This window comes from Argopecten irradians, chromosome 2 (genome assembly GCF_041381155.1).
Source record: "Argopecten irradians isolate NY chromosome 2, Ai_NY, whole genome shotgun sequence".
NCBI classification, from domain to species: domain Eukaryota; kingdom Metazoa; phylum Mollusca; class Bivalvia; order Pectinida; family Pectinidae; genus Argopecten; species Argopecten irradians.
Genome location: NC_091135.1, coordinates 60,437,898 through 60,455,978, shown reverse-complemented (window position 1 = coordinate 60,455,978; position 18,081 = coordinate 60,437,898). Strand labels below are relative to the sequence as shown.

The window sequence follows — 18,081 nt, the reverse complement described above, 5'->3', positions numbered from 1 at the left end:
TACGTAATTGAACATTTGTGAATTACACATTACAATATATAATTTTAATCCAAGATTGTAGAAAATAATGAGACAATGGGAACCTATGTCAAAACATGTGTAATTGTCAATTGAAAATCAGACACATTATAAGCAACTTTTGTCAAAATATCACCATCATTTTGTTCGATGCTGCCTGTTAGTTATATTAAGTAGTAACTGGTTTTCATTTAAATTCGTTGTTCTATTTTCTATCTTACAGCATGGTCACGTACACCTGTGTTTGAGGGAATTCTGTATAGAGAAATACGGCAGGGAACAATGGCAAAAAGTATTGTAAGTATAATCACAACTTCAATCGATATCCATTTATCTGGATACTTTTTATTGCAATGTTTCTGATGAAAATATGAAAAAATGGGAAAAAGTGTGTGCAGTAAGTCACCATATTTTCATGATTACTTAACTTTGTAACTAAATTGTTTAAGCTGTGTTAATTATAAAATGATATGGGTAAATGGTAATAAAAGGTGTTTATAATAAAACTTGTAATATTGTGCAAATTGTAAAACAAGGTATGGTAAATGTAACTACAAGGAAAGGAAGTGCATGTTATGATATTGTATCAGTAATGATACACTATGTAAGGTGTTGGTGTAATTAAGCAAAATAGATATTGAGTGAAATTGTAGAATAATGGGTTAAAGTTAGAGGAAATGGAATTGTCTACCCTTGCGAGTGTAATCTCATACTTTTCTGGGAAACGACGTGGATTTCGTTCACGAAATAATGAGTACCTACTCGAAACGGAGATGACTCTGTAACATGCGAAGACGGCATAGTTGGTAAATTGTATAAAAAATAAAACTAAGATATCTGTTTCAGTAACAAAAATAAAATGTAATGCATTTATACGAACTTGAATCCGTACTTAAAATGGAACAGAAAAGTCAGTGTATGATTATGACCTGACAGGAAGGAGGCGTCTCTGGACGATGACAACGACTTCATGCTGTTCCACTACTATAAAGATGACAACACATTCAAGCTGGTCGGTGCAATACAGGCTGTCGTCGGTAAGTTATCAGTAGTTATAAGGGAAGACTATGAAATATTATGAAATAAGAATGGATATGAAGTACAAAATGATTTCTTAAATATGTTTCACAACGTTGTAGAAATATTCATTTCAGATGTGTAATTTCCTTTTTTTTTAAATTTGATTAAGACAAAGATTTTTATTACCACAATTGTATCCAGATATGCAAACATTTATGCGTTATCATAAAAAATCACACCAAGCATATTTACTAATCGGTGGTAATTCAATTCAAATCAATTGTTTTATTAAATACATTCCAAATTGAGAATGATAGATTAATTGTCATCCTTCACATAAACACCACTTTCCTATGCCTTTGTCAACCGCTGTAAACGAGACCTAATGCATGTCTGTAATCTGTGTCGACAAATATTCTTCAATAGATGCTATAGGTAATTGGTAATTAAATACTTTTTATAGTTAATGAACATTGGTATCATATTATACCCTTTTAGCCATTAATAGTGCCATTAAGAAAATACCTTTCCCATTCGAGAATCGTCCGTTGCTGATAAGGCGTAATGTTAGATAATATACAGTAATAATTGCGATAATGGTGCATCAAACTTAGTGGCTTCCGTCTAAAAAGTTTAGCAATGGAGATTGACGTGCTTTTCTATACACGTATAATTGATGCTTCCTACAAACTTCCTTCAAACGTAAGCAAATATTTCCAGGAACTATTAGGACATAAAGGCTATTAAGTGATAAGATAAGATAAGAGTTATTCTGGTTCAGGACTATATTATGTCTTCTATACCAGATTTGCATAGATACATATTACTAAGGTAAAAGTCATTAATAATATATAACACCTTATACAAAGGTTTTCCATGATATTGTTGCTTCGTAATTGAAAACAAGTTCCTGATTTTTCCAATGATTATCTAACTTATTCTTAACCGAGTTTACACTAATCGCCAATAATACATGTTCTAGCAATTCATTCCAATAGTTACAGTTCTGATCGAGAAATAGTTCTTTCTGAGTAAAGTTGTTGACCGTTTAGGTAATATTGTTTCCGTATGTCCTGTGGAGATCTGATGTGTCTCTCCAAAGTAATATGTCATTAAAGCATTCTGTATCATAAATGCGGCTCGTTATTTTATATAGATCAATCATATCTCCTCTGATTCTCCTGGAGGCCAGCGTTGGTAGGTTTAGCTTCTTCAATCTTTCTTGGTAGGTCATGTTTTTCATTTTTGAGAGACAAGTGGTTGCTCGTCTTTGGACACCTTCTATTTTTTCAATATGTTTTTTAAGATATGGTGTCTACACAGGACTATCGTAATCGAGCTGTGCTCTTACTAAATATTTGTATAAAGGAATGAACAACCTTTATACATAAACTGGAATGTTCTTCTGAGAAGTGCGAACATCGAGTTTGCTTTCTTAACTTTTTCTGATATATGTTCATCAAATGTTAATTCTGTGGCTATCTCCTATGTCTTATTCTTGGAAGGTTTTCTGCATGCAGTTACAGTTGAGATAGTACACTTGTTCGATTTCATTGAAATTTGTGCTACTTCTTTTGCCTACCCTCATATGCTTACACTTTTCTGGGTGCATTTTTAGCAGCCATGTGTCGCTCCACTTACACATAGTGGCAAGGTCTTTCTGAATATCTACGTTATCTTGATTGCTTTTAACATTTCGAAATATTTTTGTATCGTCTGCGAATAAGTATATTTCCGAGTCTACTGATTCAGGGAGGTCATTCACATAAATAACAAACATTAAAGGTCCTAATACTGAACCTTGTGGAACTCCTGATGTAACCTTGGTCCATTCGGAATCTGCACCGTCCACAGATACTCTTTGCTGCCGATAAATTAAAAACGATGATATCCAAGAGATTGTTTGACTTGAAAAATTATAAGAATGTAATATGTTGATTAATCTGCTGTGAGGGAACGTATCGAACGCTTTTTGGTAATCCATATAAATGCAATCTATAAAGTGTCCTTTATCCATAGCTTCCGTCCATTTATCCATTACTTCTAGTAGCTGTAAACACGTTGCACGCCCAGATACAAGACTATATTGCTTATTCGAGAAGTAGTGATTTGACATCATGAATTTAGTTATATGTTCTATAATACCTTAATCGAGTTTTTGTCTTTTGAGTTTTAATAAATATCTCCGATGTCTAACTTTGATGTTGAGCTTTTAGGTCATTTTTGGCTTTTTTGTCTATGTGGTGCTCATACCCTTTTCTTAGTTGTCTATTTAGTTTTCTCACTTTGTTCTTTGTCCTGTTATATTGAGTTCTTATTTTCGAGTCTTTACTTCTTGAAGTTTCCTAAATAATGAGTGTTTTTTTTAATTGCCTCGAACATGACTTGATCTGCTGGGAAGCTATTCTTGTTGTTCCTGCCAACTGTAATTAATTTGGTTGGTATATATCTATCTTCTATTTCCTTTAATAATCTTTTGAAAGTGATCCAATTTTCATTGACTCCAAAGGAATTGTTTATCTTTGCGTTCCAACTTATTTTGTTCAATTTGGCGTTGATTTTTCCGAAGTCATCCTTGTTGTAACACATTTTCTGTTTAGTGCGTAGATTAATCTTTACATTACATATAACTTCGAATATTAGGACACAATGATCACTTTTTCCGAGTGAACTCAGGTATTCAGACAACGAATGTTCATTCTTTGTTATTACAAGGTCCAGGATATGAGGGTTATCTTTTACTCTCCATCTTGTTGGCTCATGAACGTGCTGGAAAAAATTGTCTTGTAGGCTTTGAATAAATTTGTATTTCTTGATTTTCAGTGCTTTCCCTCTTGTATTCCACGACTGCCAGTTAACTCCCGGGTAATTTAAGTCTCCTATAGTTACAGTTTGTCGTTTCCCTTTCTGTTCGCTTCATCTATTAGATGAAGTACGTCCGATCTATATACAAGGCCTGTGAATTTTTTAATATTTTTACGTATGATAATTTCCACGAAGAGATTTTCTTGAAAAGATGTTTCCATTTCCACTTTCCGAGTCTTATACATTTGGTAACCACAGGAACATCCTCGCTCAATTCAACACAATATTTTCTTAGAATTTCATTTGTTTTCTCGATATCATGGGTTAATTATTTTTTTTGCCTTTGATTTGATTCAATTTCTGTCAATTCCACAATGTTGTTTTCTCTAGACTTGCGGTCGTTGATTTCTGTAAGAATGTTTTTTGCGTTAGTTCGCTCTTCTGTATTCATATTCATTTGCCCTATTGCTGTCCAAGGGTTGGTGGCCTTCTCATTGCTAATCAGTTCACGTACTCCATTTTCATCGCATTTTGTGAGGATCGATTCTTCTAAAAGTGCAATTCTCTGTTCGTACGCATTCGTAATAGCCTGACATTTTTCCTCAATTTTTCGATTAGTGAGGATGTCCTTTTGTACTCTAGGTTTACATTTTATACAAAACCACATTGAATCGGAGTTCAAATGAAAGTTGTACTCCTTTGGAGTTTTTCCTTAACATGCAATACAGTAAAGGAATCTCGATCTTTCGCAATCTAACAGTTTTCTTTTGGGATCCGTGAATATGGTCCTACAATCTCTGCACTCAATATGGCTCTCCTCGTTTGCGCTTGCTACTGGAGATTTGAAAACAGTATCCTGCTGGCTGTCGCTGTTTAGATTAGCTTTCGATCCTGTTGAGGACGTGACTTTGGACCCAGATTTCGCCTTAAAAGATCTTGCTCTGCGTTTCTTTGGATCGTCGCTAGGGATGTCGCCATCTTGTTTTTACCTCGTGGAACCCATACCGGCTTGAAAACTCCTATTTCAGTCTCGTTTCTTAGCGCACAAGAGGTAAAGCCTTTTGTAAGTTGTACTCTTGTATCTACTCGGCTATATCCATTGATGGTTCTCCCGCCTCCGTGATTGCTTACCAACCGCCACTTATACGTGACTTTTTTTCTCGCCTAGGCAGCATTGCTGGTGATCAAGAAGAAGATCACGGTATTGCTAGGATTTGTTGATCACGTGATTCCAGGTTACACATGGACCTCACGATCAACATGATGGATTCTGCATGATCCAATTTTATTTCCTGGGGTCACACGGATACATCAAAGACGATGTAACTTAATATGTAATCAATGGCAGTTATTGGATATTTATGATAAATGGCCATAAAGGATCATCCAATTAGATAGTATTGTCAACAAGATCTATTTTGGTAAGCCCATTCGGCAAAACTGAAACAAAGGTCCATTAAGGTTGACTCTACCTTGTATGAATTCATAAGATACGGTTGTATAAGATATTGTGGTATTCAGAGAATTATTCTAGACTATCTACTTATTCTCTGTCTTTCATCACGAAATATTTCCTTTTGTTATTAGCGATGACACTAGTTGGTGATGTGGTTAACAGAGTCTTAATCAAATTTATCTAAATGATAACCGCGATTATTCAAAGCTGACCATTTGACCTCATGGTCGATAGAATAACCTAGAGATTATCCAATGTGACAATTCGTGTTGTACATTGTATATTGTTCGACCTCTAATTAAAAAATAATCTGCTTCAGCTTATTTAAAATCAGAATGAACGCTTGCCTTTCTAATGATGAAATCGCTAGTTTATTTGGCATATCTGAAGACGGATCAATCAGTCAAATAAAACAGTTCTAATAAAATTTCGCTGATACAGCTGTTATTAGAATGATGCATAAACCAATTGAGAAGAAGATATTGAGAATATCTAATGCTTTCCGACACCTCCTTTATAAACAAAAGGTTGACGTCTTCTGACATCAAATTGATTTAAGACAATTTCAATTAAAAATAGACCGGTTAGCATTGAATTGATTCGTAACTAATCCGTCCAAATGTCACATGGTATTGTATATACCGACATCAATATTTCGATGCTAATAAGACGATGGCAATCCTGCTGTTAATATTAAAGGATTTGTGCAGCCAAAATTTTTTTTTGATAATACGTCAGGATATTGCTTTGGATGAATGAAAAATCAAGTCCCACCCTACGAATCGCCTAGCTTTTAGCGCTATCGGTTGGTTTTGGTCGTGATTTACGGGTAGTGTCGACTACGGTTCAGAGATAATGAGCTAGGCGGTCACGTGGTCTTGTGATGTCAGAGTAGTCCGCGGCTACACAAGGTAAGCCTAGTACTATACATTTATACAGCATACATTGTTGTATATACGTATACGTTAGATCTACAATTTGAGTTTTTCGAGTAAATGGTTATTCTAGCTTTATGATGTAGACATTTTCAGTTTCAAAACATTCCATTTACACCATTTCAAACATTCAAACAAGTATATATCTAACTTTAGATTAGATAATCAGTCCACTTTGATAACGATATCAAAATGATGTTCGGATCAGTCTGGACTGAGATTTAGATAGAATATTAATATTATGTAAATTTCTGTGTAATGAAAAATAGTATAATGTAACACTATCTTCTTACGAGTAAAATCACAAAAATAAGCATGAATATATCTATAATGCGTGTTTTTATTTCAAACTTCTGCTATGCAAACACGGCATAGTTTTTTGAGAAAAAATAAAATGTGGACGGTTGTCAGTTATGTGATATTGGAGTAGCAGTACAGGGCCCGGCACCATAAAACTTTTCTCAGACAGATTTTTTACTCAAGTATATGATTTAACATAGACCTGAGTAAAAAATCTGTCTGAGAAAGTTTTATGGTGCCGAGCCCCGATCTTATACCGAAAATAATATGTATATCTATATTGTTGCCTTTGAAACTTTATCCATAACCTTTACTAAAAAGCAGACATACAACAATGATATTTCTGATATATTATTTTAGATACAGTATAAGTGTAGATTTTAAAAAAATCATTATTTAAAAATTATACTAATCCTTAAAATAGCCTATTCATTGTCGATCCTTTTGTATATATCATACCGAGATTTTAATAGTGTGATATATGAACATACTTAGAGATATTTAAATAAGTATATTTAGTGTGGTAATGCTGTAACCATTCTTGTATGACTATACATGTAGATTCGAAACGGTGAAAATACATGCTTAGAATTCTTGCTTATACCTTAGAAATTACGGAAGATTGCTATATGCCACGGTTACGTTATTACAGTACTTGACTGGAATAATTTTTAAGGTTAAACCTTTAGTTGAAATAGTTCTTAAAACCATTTTTGTTTCTGAATAAGTCAACTTCCATTATTATTTTATCTGTGTACGACATATATATATATATATATGTGTGTGTGTAATATATATTCCTAGGTATGATCAGGGATATTTTATTTCCATTTGCTTTTACATCTTCATTTTAAAAATGGAGGTGACAATAAAATACCTAGAGCATTGATGTACGGGGTTTCCATAATTCAAATCACAATCCAATTAACGGATGTCCTAACTTGATTGACAGTAAGACAATACCAAATACCCGATATAGTCCACCGAATAGCAAATTGCCCGCGGCCAGGTAATTACAGGTGAGTTCGATGAATGGCGTTGCGTACAGGTAACAACATCCTGGTCCTGGTATTACATAACCATCAAACCAAAGACATGGCTAATTATATATATATATCGGTGTATCTATTCGTATATCGATTAAAATTGAACGCGACCGTACTGTCTTAAAAATAGTTTGTTTTGCTTAATATTTTAATATTTTGATCTATTATAATATCAAAGATAAATTCTTTCTACCACATGTTGAAACGTATTACGGTATTGTAATAAATGTATCTCAATTTATTCGGTTAGAAACACACAACACAATGTTTGTAATGATCAATCATCAGTGTGTACGTACGTCAAGCATCATATCCTCGATGCTTTAATAAAGGATTTCTTTACTTGTTACGTAAAATTTCATTTTACAGTCACAAACTTTGTAATTCACAATGTATCAAAGATACAGACTACAGGGAAATATTATCTAATTGAAGCTTTTTCGTTGCTGAACTCCTCGACAAAAAAAATCCGAAACTTTTATTTCTGTGCGGATTTTCTTTCATAATTACACGAAGATACCTGCTATTAGAGCATAAATTAGAGTATTTGAAACATCGAATTTCACTCTTTTAGTTATTTACATTCGAGTCAAAGTTATTGTACGATTAACTTCACTCAAAAGTCATCATAAAAAATCGTTGATCGGCTTTTCCTGTGACCGTCGATATAAGTGATAGCACATCAGTTATAGTACAGCTATAAGCCACGGACTATTGTGACGTCACACGCTTTAGAGCTAGAAAATATGCATAATCGGGTGGTCAGAAAATTTGACCCCGATATCGACGGCTTACGGGTTATTCCGGTCGCGCGCGGTACGGAGAGGTTTCTACACGTGCTAATAAAGCCATTTCCAGCATAATCTGAAATTATCATTTTTGACTGCACAAATCCTTTAAACATTTACAGACAGTAATATAATTAATTAGACTGATATTTAACATTTAAGTATACATCCTACAACCAATTAGCAAAGGCTGAGAGTAGATCATCTCACCATATGACTCAATGCAACTCTCGCTGTTTCGAGACACGAACTCTAAAACATATCCTTAGTGGTCCTCTTATTTGTACAAACGCATAACATAACAGTGAGAAGCTTTAAAGGTTTCTGTACTTCTTTTTATCAATATTAACAATTATTTGGATGAATGATAGCCTTTCTTTTGTAAGGTATCGACCTGCCTCAGTTACTGGAATCGTATGGCCGCCATTTTTATACGTACGCCTATTCCCGTGGTTATGACAGGATGATGAAGACATTAGGCCGGGACTTCTTCTCCTTCGTCCAGAACCTTGATCTGCTCCACTCCTTGTTAGCACTTACATACAAGGGAATGCGTCCACCGCAGTTCAGGTACGCAATATCACTCCCACTACTTATCAATTGCAAGCTTAGCGCATCTTTGTATATACCGAAGAGTTTATCAAACGTATGAAAGTGTACCATAAAGAATAAGCCTAATTACTCATTACTCCTGTGCATGTAGATTATATCTCAATACTTCAACATCCATGCTGATTTTACTACATCTAACTCATATGGCATTGTACAGACATTTTCATGAATGTACAGAACAGACATTTTCAATGTATGTTGTATACATTATAATTGTATCAAATAATTTGGCACAGAAGCGACAGGACCAACAACACCTACAGCAGAAACAGCAATAACTGGTCAGCTCTATCGAGTGTCCACCAGGCTGTCACACTGGCTTCTGTTCAAAATGATCAAACTAACAATTTTAGTATGTCGAATTAAAACAAGTCAATCTAGCAGTATATTAAATAAAATAAAGATGGCATTTATGTATCCTGACAGGTGTGAAAGGAAGAACAACAAACTATTTGTACACGTTTACACTGTGAGGCCAGCTATGTACCCCGTAGCTGTGGGTAAGTTTGTTTCAAGTATCATGATATGCATTATGGTATAATATACGGTTGGTAATGGAATACACGTAGTCATTACATGTCACTATAAATGATATTTAGAATGATGATTGCTCTGGATCCTCCCTCTTCTGGATCAAAACAATATAAATATATTTAGAAAGTGTTTTCATGTCACAGAAAATAATTATATCGCTTCGAGAAAGAGTTTGATATTCACCAGGTATTCCTCATTTCCACAGGTACATTAAAGGAAGTTGCTAAGCAACTCTTTGATACAGAAATTGAAATGATACTTGTCGAAAGACTTACGGGAGAAGTGTTTGAATCTAAATTTTGCGAACACGTGATTTTTGACGTAAAAGTCATTGGGGTGGACCGAGGAATGGGTATTACTGTTTCTAAGACCCGGAATTGCAGCGTGGTGTTGGATAAAGGGATACAACCAGAGGATTTGGACAGGTACATGGATAAACAGATGGTGAGTCTACCCCGCCGTAGTCTACATCTAGCCATACCGTACAGCGTCATATTTAACGACAAAATGCACATACTGGGGGCTGGGCTTCACCTGAAAACTCTCTGCTCGGACCTGGAGAAGGCTAATATAAAATTCAACGACGTGTTCGAGATCAAAGAACCAAGCGTAACACTTTCCTTCAGAAACATCATGAACTGTTCCAACACGTACATGTACTTCTTTCTGCAAATGAAGCCAAGGAAAGGCAAGAACAATGTGGAGGAGGAGTGTCCGTTACTCCGAGGTACGAATCATTAATTCAAAATGGTATAAAAATATCACTATAAAATTTGATTTTGTTATAGCAACTACTAAATAAGAATGGCACAAAATCCTTGTCAACTGATTAGAATTACAAGTGACATTTGACCGGAGCGTATAACACATTTTGAATTCATCTTTATGATGTGATAGACTAACCAGTCTTTTTTTCTGTATCAGGTCACATGGTTCCTCTGGAAAACCATAAGCACATTGCCTTCTTAGGTAGTCCTTTCTTCGAGAGCATTGGTGACCTCTTGGCGTCCACGTGTTATCTGAACAACATCCCACAGGATCAACTCACCATGGAGATCATGTTCATGAATGAACAGCGGAGAGCTGATGTAGAAATGAGGTCAGTAGTATGTAAATATTTATGTCATTTGACTATTCTTGCAAGTATCTTGACTATTCTTGCAAGTGTGTTGGCTATCCTTACAAGTATGTTGGATATTCTTGCAAGTGTGTTGGCTATTCTTGCAAGTATGTAGGCTTTTCTTGCAAGTATGTGCAAATTTCCTCATCTTTAAATATAGACTCTAGCACCAGAGTGTTTTTTTATTGACGATGTTGATACTGTCCTGAGAATTGAAAAATGGAGCACGTCAAGGAACATAAAGAATATGAATATGATCATTGAATATGGAGTGCTAATAATTTTGTATCCATATCTAGAAAGTTGCAAAGAAGTTGTGGAGCTCAGCTTATATGTGTAAATGAATTCTATTTGTGAGCTTTGATGAACTTCTTTTAAATGTTAAAGCTTAGAACATTTTATTAGCATTGAATGTAATATCCCATATACAAAAATGTTACTCATAAGCAATTTCACCGTTGATAGTAAGAAGCTGGATGAGACGACAGCTACAATGAAGAAACTAGCCAATGCCCTAGAAGAGGAGAAGAAAAAGACCGACACACTCTTGTACGAGATGTTACCGGTTAAGGTAGCAAATCAGTTACGTAATGGCGAAGTGGTATCGGCAGGTAACTTGATCTTAGTAGTCAAACAAACATAAAGAAATCACATACCCTAATCTTCACAGGCAGAATGACAGGCCAATTACACCTGAAAATTCACACTGACCTGCAAAAATTGCATGTGAATTCACGTCAATTCTTCCTCTGAAATTCAGATAAATTAGCCATTTTCAGTTTCGTCTGAATTTCATCGAAAAAAAAATACATTTTCATGTCGATTTCAGGCCAAGTTCGAGTTCAAGTCAATTTCAGATTAAAGTCTTTACCTTTCCTCTTTCGCTATTTTTTCGTGTAAAATTAACCTGATTTTATCTATGATTAGACATTTTGCCTGTGTAATATGTAGGGAACATTATGTTAAAGATGCTCCACCGCCGACAAATGGTATTTTTTCACTATCAAAATTAGGTTCAGGCGATTTAGTATTTTTCTTTAGTTAGAAAAGTTACTTACTTTACACTATTACCAACATTGAAAAGTTTGAGCTTCTACTTTTACTTCAAGTTAAAGATATGAAAAATAATTAATTGCATCTCGAAAAAATTCCGTGGCACTATATCCTATATGGAATGAAGTATTGATTGCGCATGCACCAAAGGCAAAATAAATTATTTTATATAACTTTTTGTGTTAATTAGACATATATATACACGATAATACACCAATTATTGTTCAAATAATTAATATCATTTATGCTCTGTCGGCGGTGAAGCATCTTTAAACATTGGTTCAAATACATAGAATGACCTATCCATGTTCTCTCCTAATGCTTCCCACTTTACTGAAACAGACTTCTGATTTACGTTATGTATATAAGGTATTTTTTGTAATTTCTTCTGAAGCAATACTTTTGTGTAAGTATGAGTTTCGATTTCATATGTATAAGAGTATATAGCTTTCATCAAGTTTGATGATAAGAATGAAATATAATATTTTAATTGATTTACATCCAGAGAAGCATGACTGCGTCACCATCTTATTCAGTGATATCGTGACGTTTACAAACATGGCTGCTAAGTGTGAACCTATTCAAATCGTCGCTCTGCTCAACGACCTTTTCATGAAGTTCGACAACTTGTCAACCGAGTATGATGTGTATAAGGTAGGGCTAACAAAGTAATGCATGTTCTTCTTTAAAATATGAAGGATAAATGGAAGCAACAATATACCTGCCTCCTCCTCATTTTAATGCAGATCAGACCATAACCTGAACAGGATTTGTTTCGACATTTTACAGGTTGAAACCATTGGCGACGCCTATATGGTGGTATCGGGTGTCCCGGAATTTATTGATGACCATGCGCAGAGAATTGCTACGATGGGTTTAGGAATGGTAGGGGAAACAAAGCGTGTCATTTCTCCTGTTTCTGGCAGCCCAATCCAGGTAACATCATACTTCAATATGGAATCATTGAACCACAAAAATAAATACAACGTTTATGTTTACCCCTTATCAAACCTAACACTCTGCAATGAAGGGGATATATTGGAATCAGCTTGTCTTCCCGTCTGTTCACAGGATAAAATGTCCGAAGAATTCTCCTAAACGACTGGTTCAAAATCAATGAAAACTTGGCAGCAATGCTGGGTAATATGTTCAGATGTGCATCCATGCTTTCTTTTTACGGAAGTGTGGTTGCAATGGTACACAGGTTTTGTAAAACGACCAATAACTCATCAGCTTTTTGATCGGTTTTGTTCAAACTTGGGCATTTTTGTAACATACAGATGTATGTAATTTGGCATATTGCATGCATCAATAACACTTAACAGGGAAACATAATGGAAAACATTAAGCCTCAAACCAGCTTAAAGTAAGTGTTGTCTGCCGTCAATTACATTTCTAATCTATGTGATCAAGTTAATATTGCTTAGTTTTGATATTACTGTATGGAATTCTGTAGTCCGCTCAGCTCGCGGTGCCTCTTAAAAATGTGAAATCGTAGGACAGCCTTGGCCTACGCTACGTCAGCGGCATATATATATCTAATACATCGTCCATGCAATGCCGGGAAAACGTACACTTACCTATCCATTGGGATCTTATGTACTGCACTGCCAACATGTGCCGTTTACTCAACTAAAGGTGTAGTCGGTGGCCATTACAAATGTGTGAAATAGAAGGGTATCGTAGGTATTTCATTGTGCAGAGTTGTTTAAGTTCATAAATGGGATGTCACATGGGGGCAGTGGAGTACATAGGATCCTAATGAGTAGGTATGTGTACGTTTAAACTGCATTTAATGGACAGTTTATTAGAAATATGCCGCTGAAGTAGTGTAGGCAAAATCTGTCCTACGCTTTCACATTTTTAAGAGGTACCGCGAGCCGACTTTATATTAGGCATAAAAAGGTAAAAAAAAAACTAAAAATATAGGCAGGTTTAGCGGACTCGAAATTCTGTCGATGTGTTCTCAAGAATTCGTCCGGAAACTAAACTTTTTGAAATAATCTATTTTTAATAACAGTGACCTTTGTAGTTGTCCTTTTGACCTCAAATTCAATTCCAAGTGTGAAGTTTGATCAAAATCCGTTGTTGTGTTATAAAGTTATCGTCTGGAAACTAATGAAACTAATATTATTTGTAATAATCTATTTTTGGTAACAGTTACCTTTGTAGTTGACCTCTTGACCCCAAATTCAATTAATCCCAAGCTGTATTCTCTCATATGCTGCTATTGTGTATAGTTTGATAAAAAATCCACCAATTCGTTCTCAAGTTATCATCTGGAAACCAAATCCGGACAGACAGTTGGGAACAAACACTATATATAGTCCCATCCGGTTCACTAGCAGGGGACTAATAAGAGGTAGCAGGGCTATTGGTTATCCATTGGCTCACAGCTCTAGTTCCAATAGTCTTACTTCCAACACTTTTATATATTTAGAAAACTTAGAGCCACCAAAGAAAAAAATACAAGTAATCAGAATTATCAAGAAACAATGACAACTAATCCTTGAATGAAATGTCCATCTGTATTAAAACTTCAATGAGAAACGTGCATGTCTCTAGGATTTGTTCCATAAGTCCCATATAACATTTCTGTTACCATAGATACGGGTAGGGATCCACACGGGTCCCGTGGTGTCCGGAGTAGTGGGGACGAGGATGCCGCGGTACTGTCTATTCGGAGACACAGTCAACACCGCCTCGCGCATGGAGAGTCACGGAGTTCCGGGCCGGGTACATATCAGTGGCTCTACATACCAGTAAGTAACATGCTACAGTCAAATCATACCATTACGCTCCGGAAATGCTAGCATCGTCTTCGTAAGCAACGTTCACATTTACATAGATAGAGAATACATGGTCAGTGTCTTGAAATGTAAGCTGTATTTTTGACGAGGGTTAAGAAAGGCGAGGGTTAAAAAAGACAAAACTGGCGAGCCTCCGAGCCAAAATACAGCTTATATTTAAAGACACTGACCATGTATTCTTTTTACCCTGCAACATTACAAAAAATGCATGGTATGATTTTTTTATATTTTGCAGTGTTACATTTATAAACATATTCGTATTACAATGTTCAACAAACATGCCCGACCTTCAAACAATGAATCAACCAATAGGAGGGTGATGGAATCGTTGCACGTATTGCTGGATAAATATTATATCACTTTGCTATCTATGATACCACGTTCTTAGCATAATTTATGTTGGCCATTATTGTTCGTTTGAAACTGTTTTACTGAACTGCTAAATATAAATCAATCGGGTAGATTTCCTACTAGATGTTATATGAAATCAACTATTTAATTTACTATTGCATTACGTTCATTTTCGCTTTTAATTCGACAGCGAACCAAATGATATAGTTAGTGGATTTCTCGTTACAACACATGTATTGCAACTTTTACATTCCGAGGCTAATTCCCCTACTTTTTAAAGTGATAATAGAATGACCATTTGATTTACATATCCATACTAATATATCCGTATGCCTTCTTCCATATATATTATCTTTTGAATAAAAACTCATACATAATCATGTCGAATGATTCTCCTCGGAGTGAATCTAAGCTAAGATTAAAACATTCAAGCTAAATATACAAAGGCTTTTAAGATTTCAATGCAGTAATCAGGATTATACAGCCCCATGAGGAAAGTAAATAGAAGTTGATAAAATCAGCAAACTCATCATTGTCATAAGAGTTAACGACACTGGTATGGAGAGTATGGAAGAATACCACAATGACAGTAGCCCCTAGAGGATAATGCATTATAATACTCTAAATATGAAAATAAGCCGGCCTCAAATACAAGCCTTACTTGAAAAAAACCCTGTATGATTATAAATTTGAACGGTTTTGTACTTTGCAATGCAAATGAACACCACACAAAATATGAGGGGTTAGCTTGTTTGAATGTAATAACAAATATTGAGCACCCAGTTGTTCCCAATAGAAAACCATTTTGCTGACCAATTGTCCAAATATCGGGTACGAAATAGAATTTTTTTTAAAAATCACAAAAGTATGTTTTATCGGTTTTCAGGAAGCTTGTCGGAACGGAATATGAATTGGAACCAAGAGGAGAGGTAGAGATAAAAGGGAAAGGTCTAATGAATACTTACTTCATCAATGGTAAATCAGGCAAGGCATACAAACCACCTCAGACCAATCAGGTCCATAACACAGACGGTACGGATGGTAACGCTGAGGATAGCAAGGACACTCAGGTCCATAACACAGACGGTACGGATGGTACCGCTGAGGATAGCAAGGACACTCAGGTCCATAACACAGACGGTACGGATGGTACCGCTGAGGATAGCAAGGACACTCAGGTCCATAACACAGACGGTACGGATGGTAACGCTGAGGATAGCAAGGACACGAATGACAACACTTTCACGAACATTCAAAACAAACCGATACCAGCAACTAGTAGTACAACAAACGAGGAAGGCCGAGATAAGGCGAGTCAGAGTTCGCTGTGTGTGATACTATAGTGGAAGCAGATCAAGGACATAGTCAACGCAGTGTATGAAATGGGTATCTAGAAGTAAAATGGGTTTAGTGTGGTAATTATAGTATAATGCTCACCAAAGCAAATGATTATTGTTTAAATTTAGATAAAAATGCAAGCTAATGTCAGTTCAGGTTCATACAGCACTATTCAAAATGACGAAGACAATGAAAATGCTCGTGGTTTACAGATTATGTTATTGTAAAAAATATCAAGTCATTGTCGTTCGATATCTAGTCGTCATCGTCTTAATTAACACAAATTTACGTCCTGTTTGTACATATTTTATCTTTTTGTGTCGTAGCTTTCGTGTTATAGATAAACCCGATTAACCTCTGGTGTGAGAAAGTATGAAATTATATTGTCTATGATAGTACGTGTTGAATATCTTCTTTGAGCTTAGTTAGATTTTGGAATATTTATTGAAGTTCTTTAGTAGTCAAATGTTAGGTGTTCAAAAATAATGTCAATCGCCATTTTTAGCGGGGGCATTATTTTACAAAAGCTAAACAAAATGCAAAAGGTTTTTTTGAAGCCAGCCTTCGATTTTTTTCAAAATGGCCATAATAATATTTCTTAACTTGTATTTTCCAGGTTTCATGGTGAAGATGTATGTTGTATGTAAAAGTTGTAAATATCAAAGTTTCCATCTCACTCTATGAAATTTAACTGATATTCATCAAGAAACAAGGAATACCCTCTCTCTATATATATAAAGGTGGGGTTGCAAAATCCGCCCACGTGCCGATTTTTTTCAAATTTTGCAGTGTTAAAGGTCTAGGTACATAACTATTTTTTTATGTGTTGTTTATTTATTTTGTATGTTTTAAAAAGGCATAAAGGGCCTGAAATGATATTTTCTAAAATTGCTTTGGGTATGTGGCAAGGGGACCCATTGTGTCCATCTTTTGAACATAATTTTTATTTTTTAATTATTTTTGCTAATAAAAGATACTTCATTCTTTATTTCATATCCATTTATAATGATATTTACGAATTATTTTTACGACAAATTGATTTTGAAGCAAAAAAACCTCAAATTTTGTCAGGTTAAAAATTGAGGATATTTGGTTTGCTCGAAATATTTGGCATGTTATCGATTTTGTCCACACTTTTAAACCATTTGAAAAACATGCTATAGGTATAATCTGATAACAGATACTTTTTCAAAAAAATTGGAAGTCCGGGAAAACAGCATTTCATAGGCTGAAATGTAGCGAGGGGAATTTTCTAAAAAAATCAATATTTGCCCTAGTTGACCATAAATTTTAAATTATCACAGACACCATAATAAAACAACAGTTAGTTATAGAACGTTTTGTTAGTTAACATATGTACTCTAAAATTATTGCATTTCTATTCATGCATCTTCCCCACCACCAGTATTACAAAAAAAGTTCTCTATATCAGAAACAAATATATTGAAAGAATATATTTTCTAAAGCAACTAAACTCAAAAGATAAATTAAGATTATCCATTCTCTATGTATAGAACTATTTAAGAATTAAATGATAGGGAACACCACAAAGGCTACAATCTTAATTTTGAGCAATCAGAACGGCTTTTATTTCGAAACAATGGCAACAATGTATTTAAAACTGTTACTATCTCATTCGGCCTACCCCATAACCCATATGTACCAATTTTCACTAATATCTAATAATATCTAAATTTCAACCAATCAGAGACCTCCATTTTGTTACCATGGCAACCAATCGTTTAAAATGGGATTCCATGTTATTCAGCATATTTTATAACCCATATATACCAATTTTCACTTAAATTTGACAATATCTAAATTTCAACCAATCAGAGGCCTCCATTTTGTTTCCATGGCAACTGATCTTTTTGAAAGTGTTACCATGTTATTCA

The 18,081-nt window shown here is 34.9% G+C and overlaps 1 protein-coding gene across 1 annotated transcript; it reads left to right on the top strand.

Moving 5' to 3' along the window:
* The first annotated feature begins 207 nt into the window (after positions 1-207).
* LOC138316126 (guanylate cyclase soluble subunit beta-2-like) lies at positions 208-16,547 on the top strand. The gene is made up of 11 exons (XM_069257644.1): positions 208-315; positions 955-1,055; positions 8,755-8,938; positions 9,407-9,480; positions 9,720-10,241; positions 10,439-10,613; positions 11,100-11,245; positions 12,193-12,341; positions 12,477-12,623; positions 14,295-14,449; positions 15,735-16,547. Exons 2-11 carry the CDS (start codon positions 989-991, stop codon positions 16,189-16,191), a joined length of 2,076 nt encoding a protein of 691 aa, XP_069113745.1. The 5' UTR covers positions 208-315; positions 955-988; the 3' UTR covers positions 16,192-16,547.
* The last annotated feature ends 1,534 nt before the right edge of the window (positions 16,548-18,081 follow it).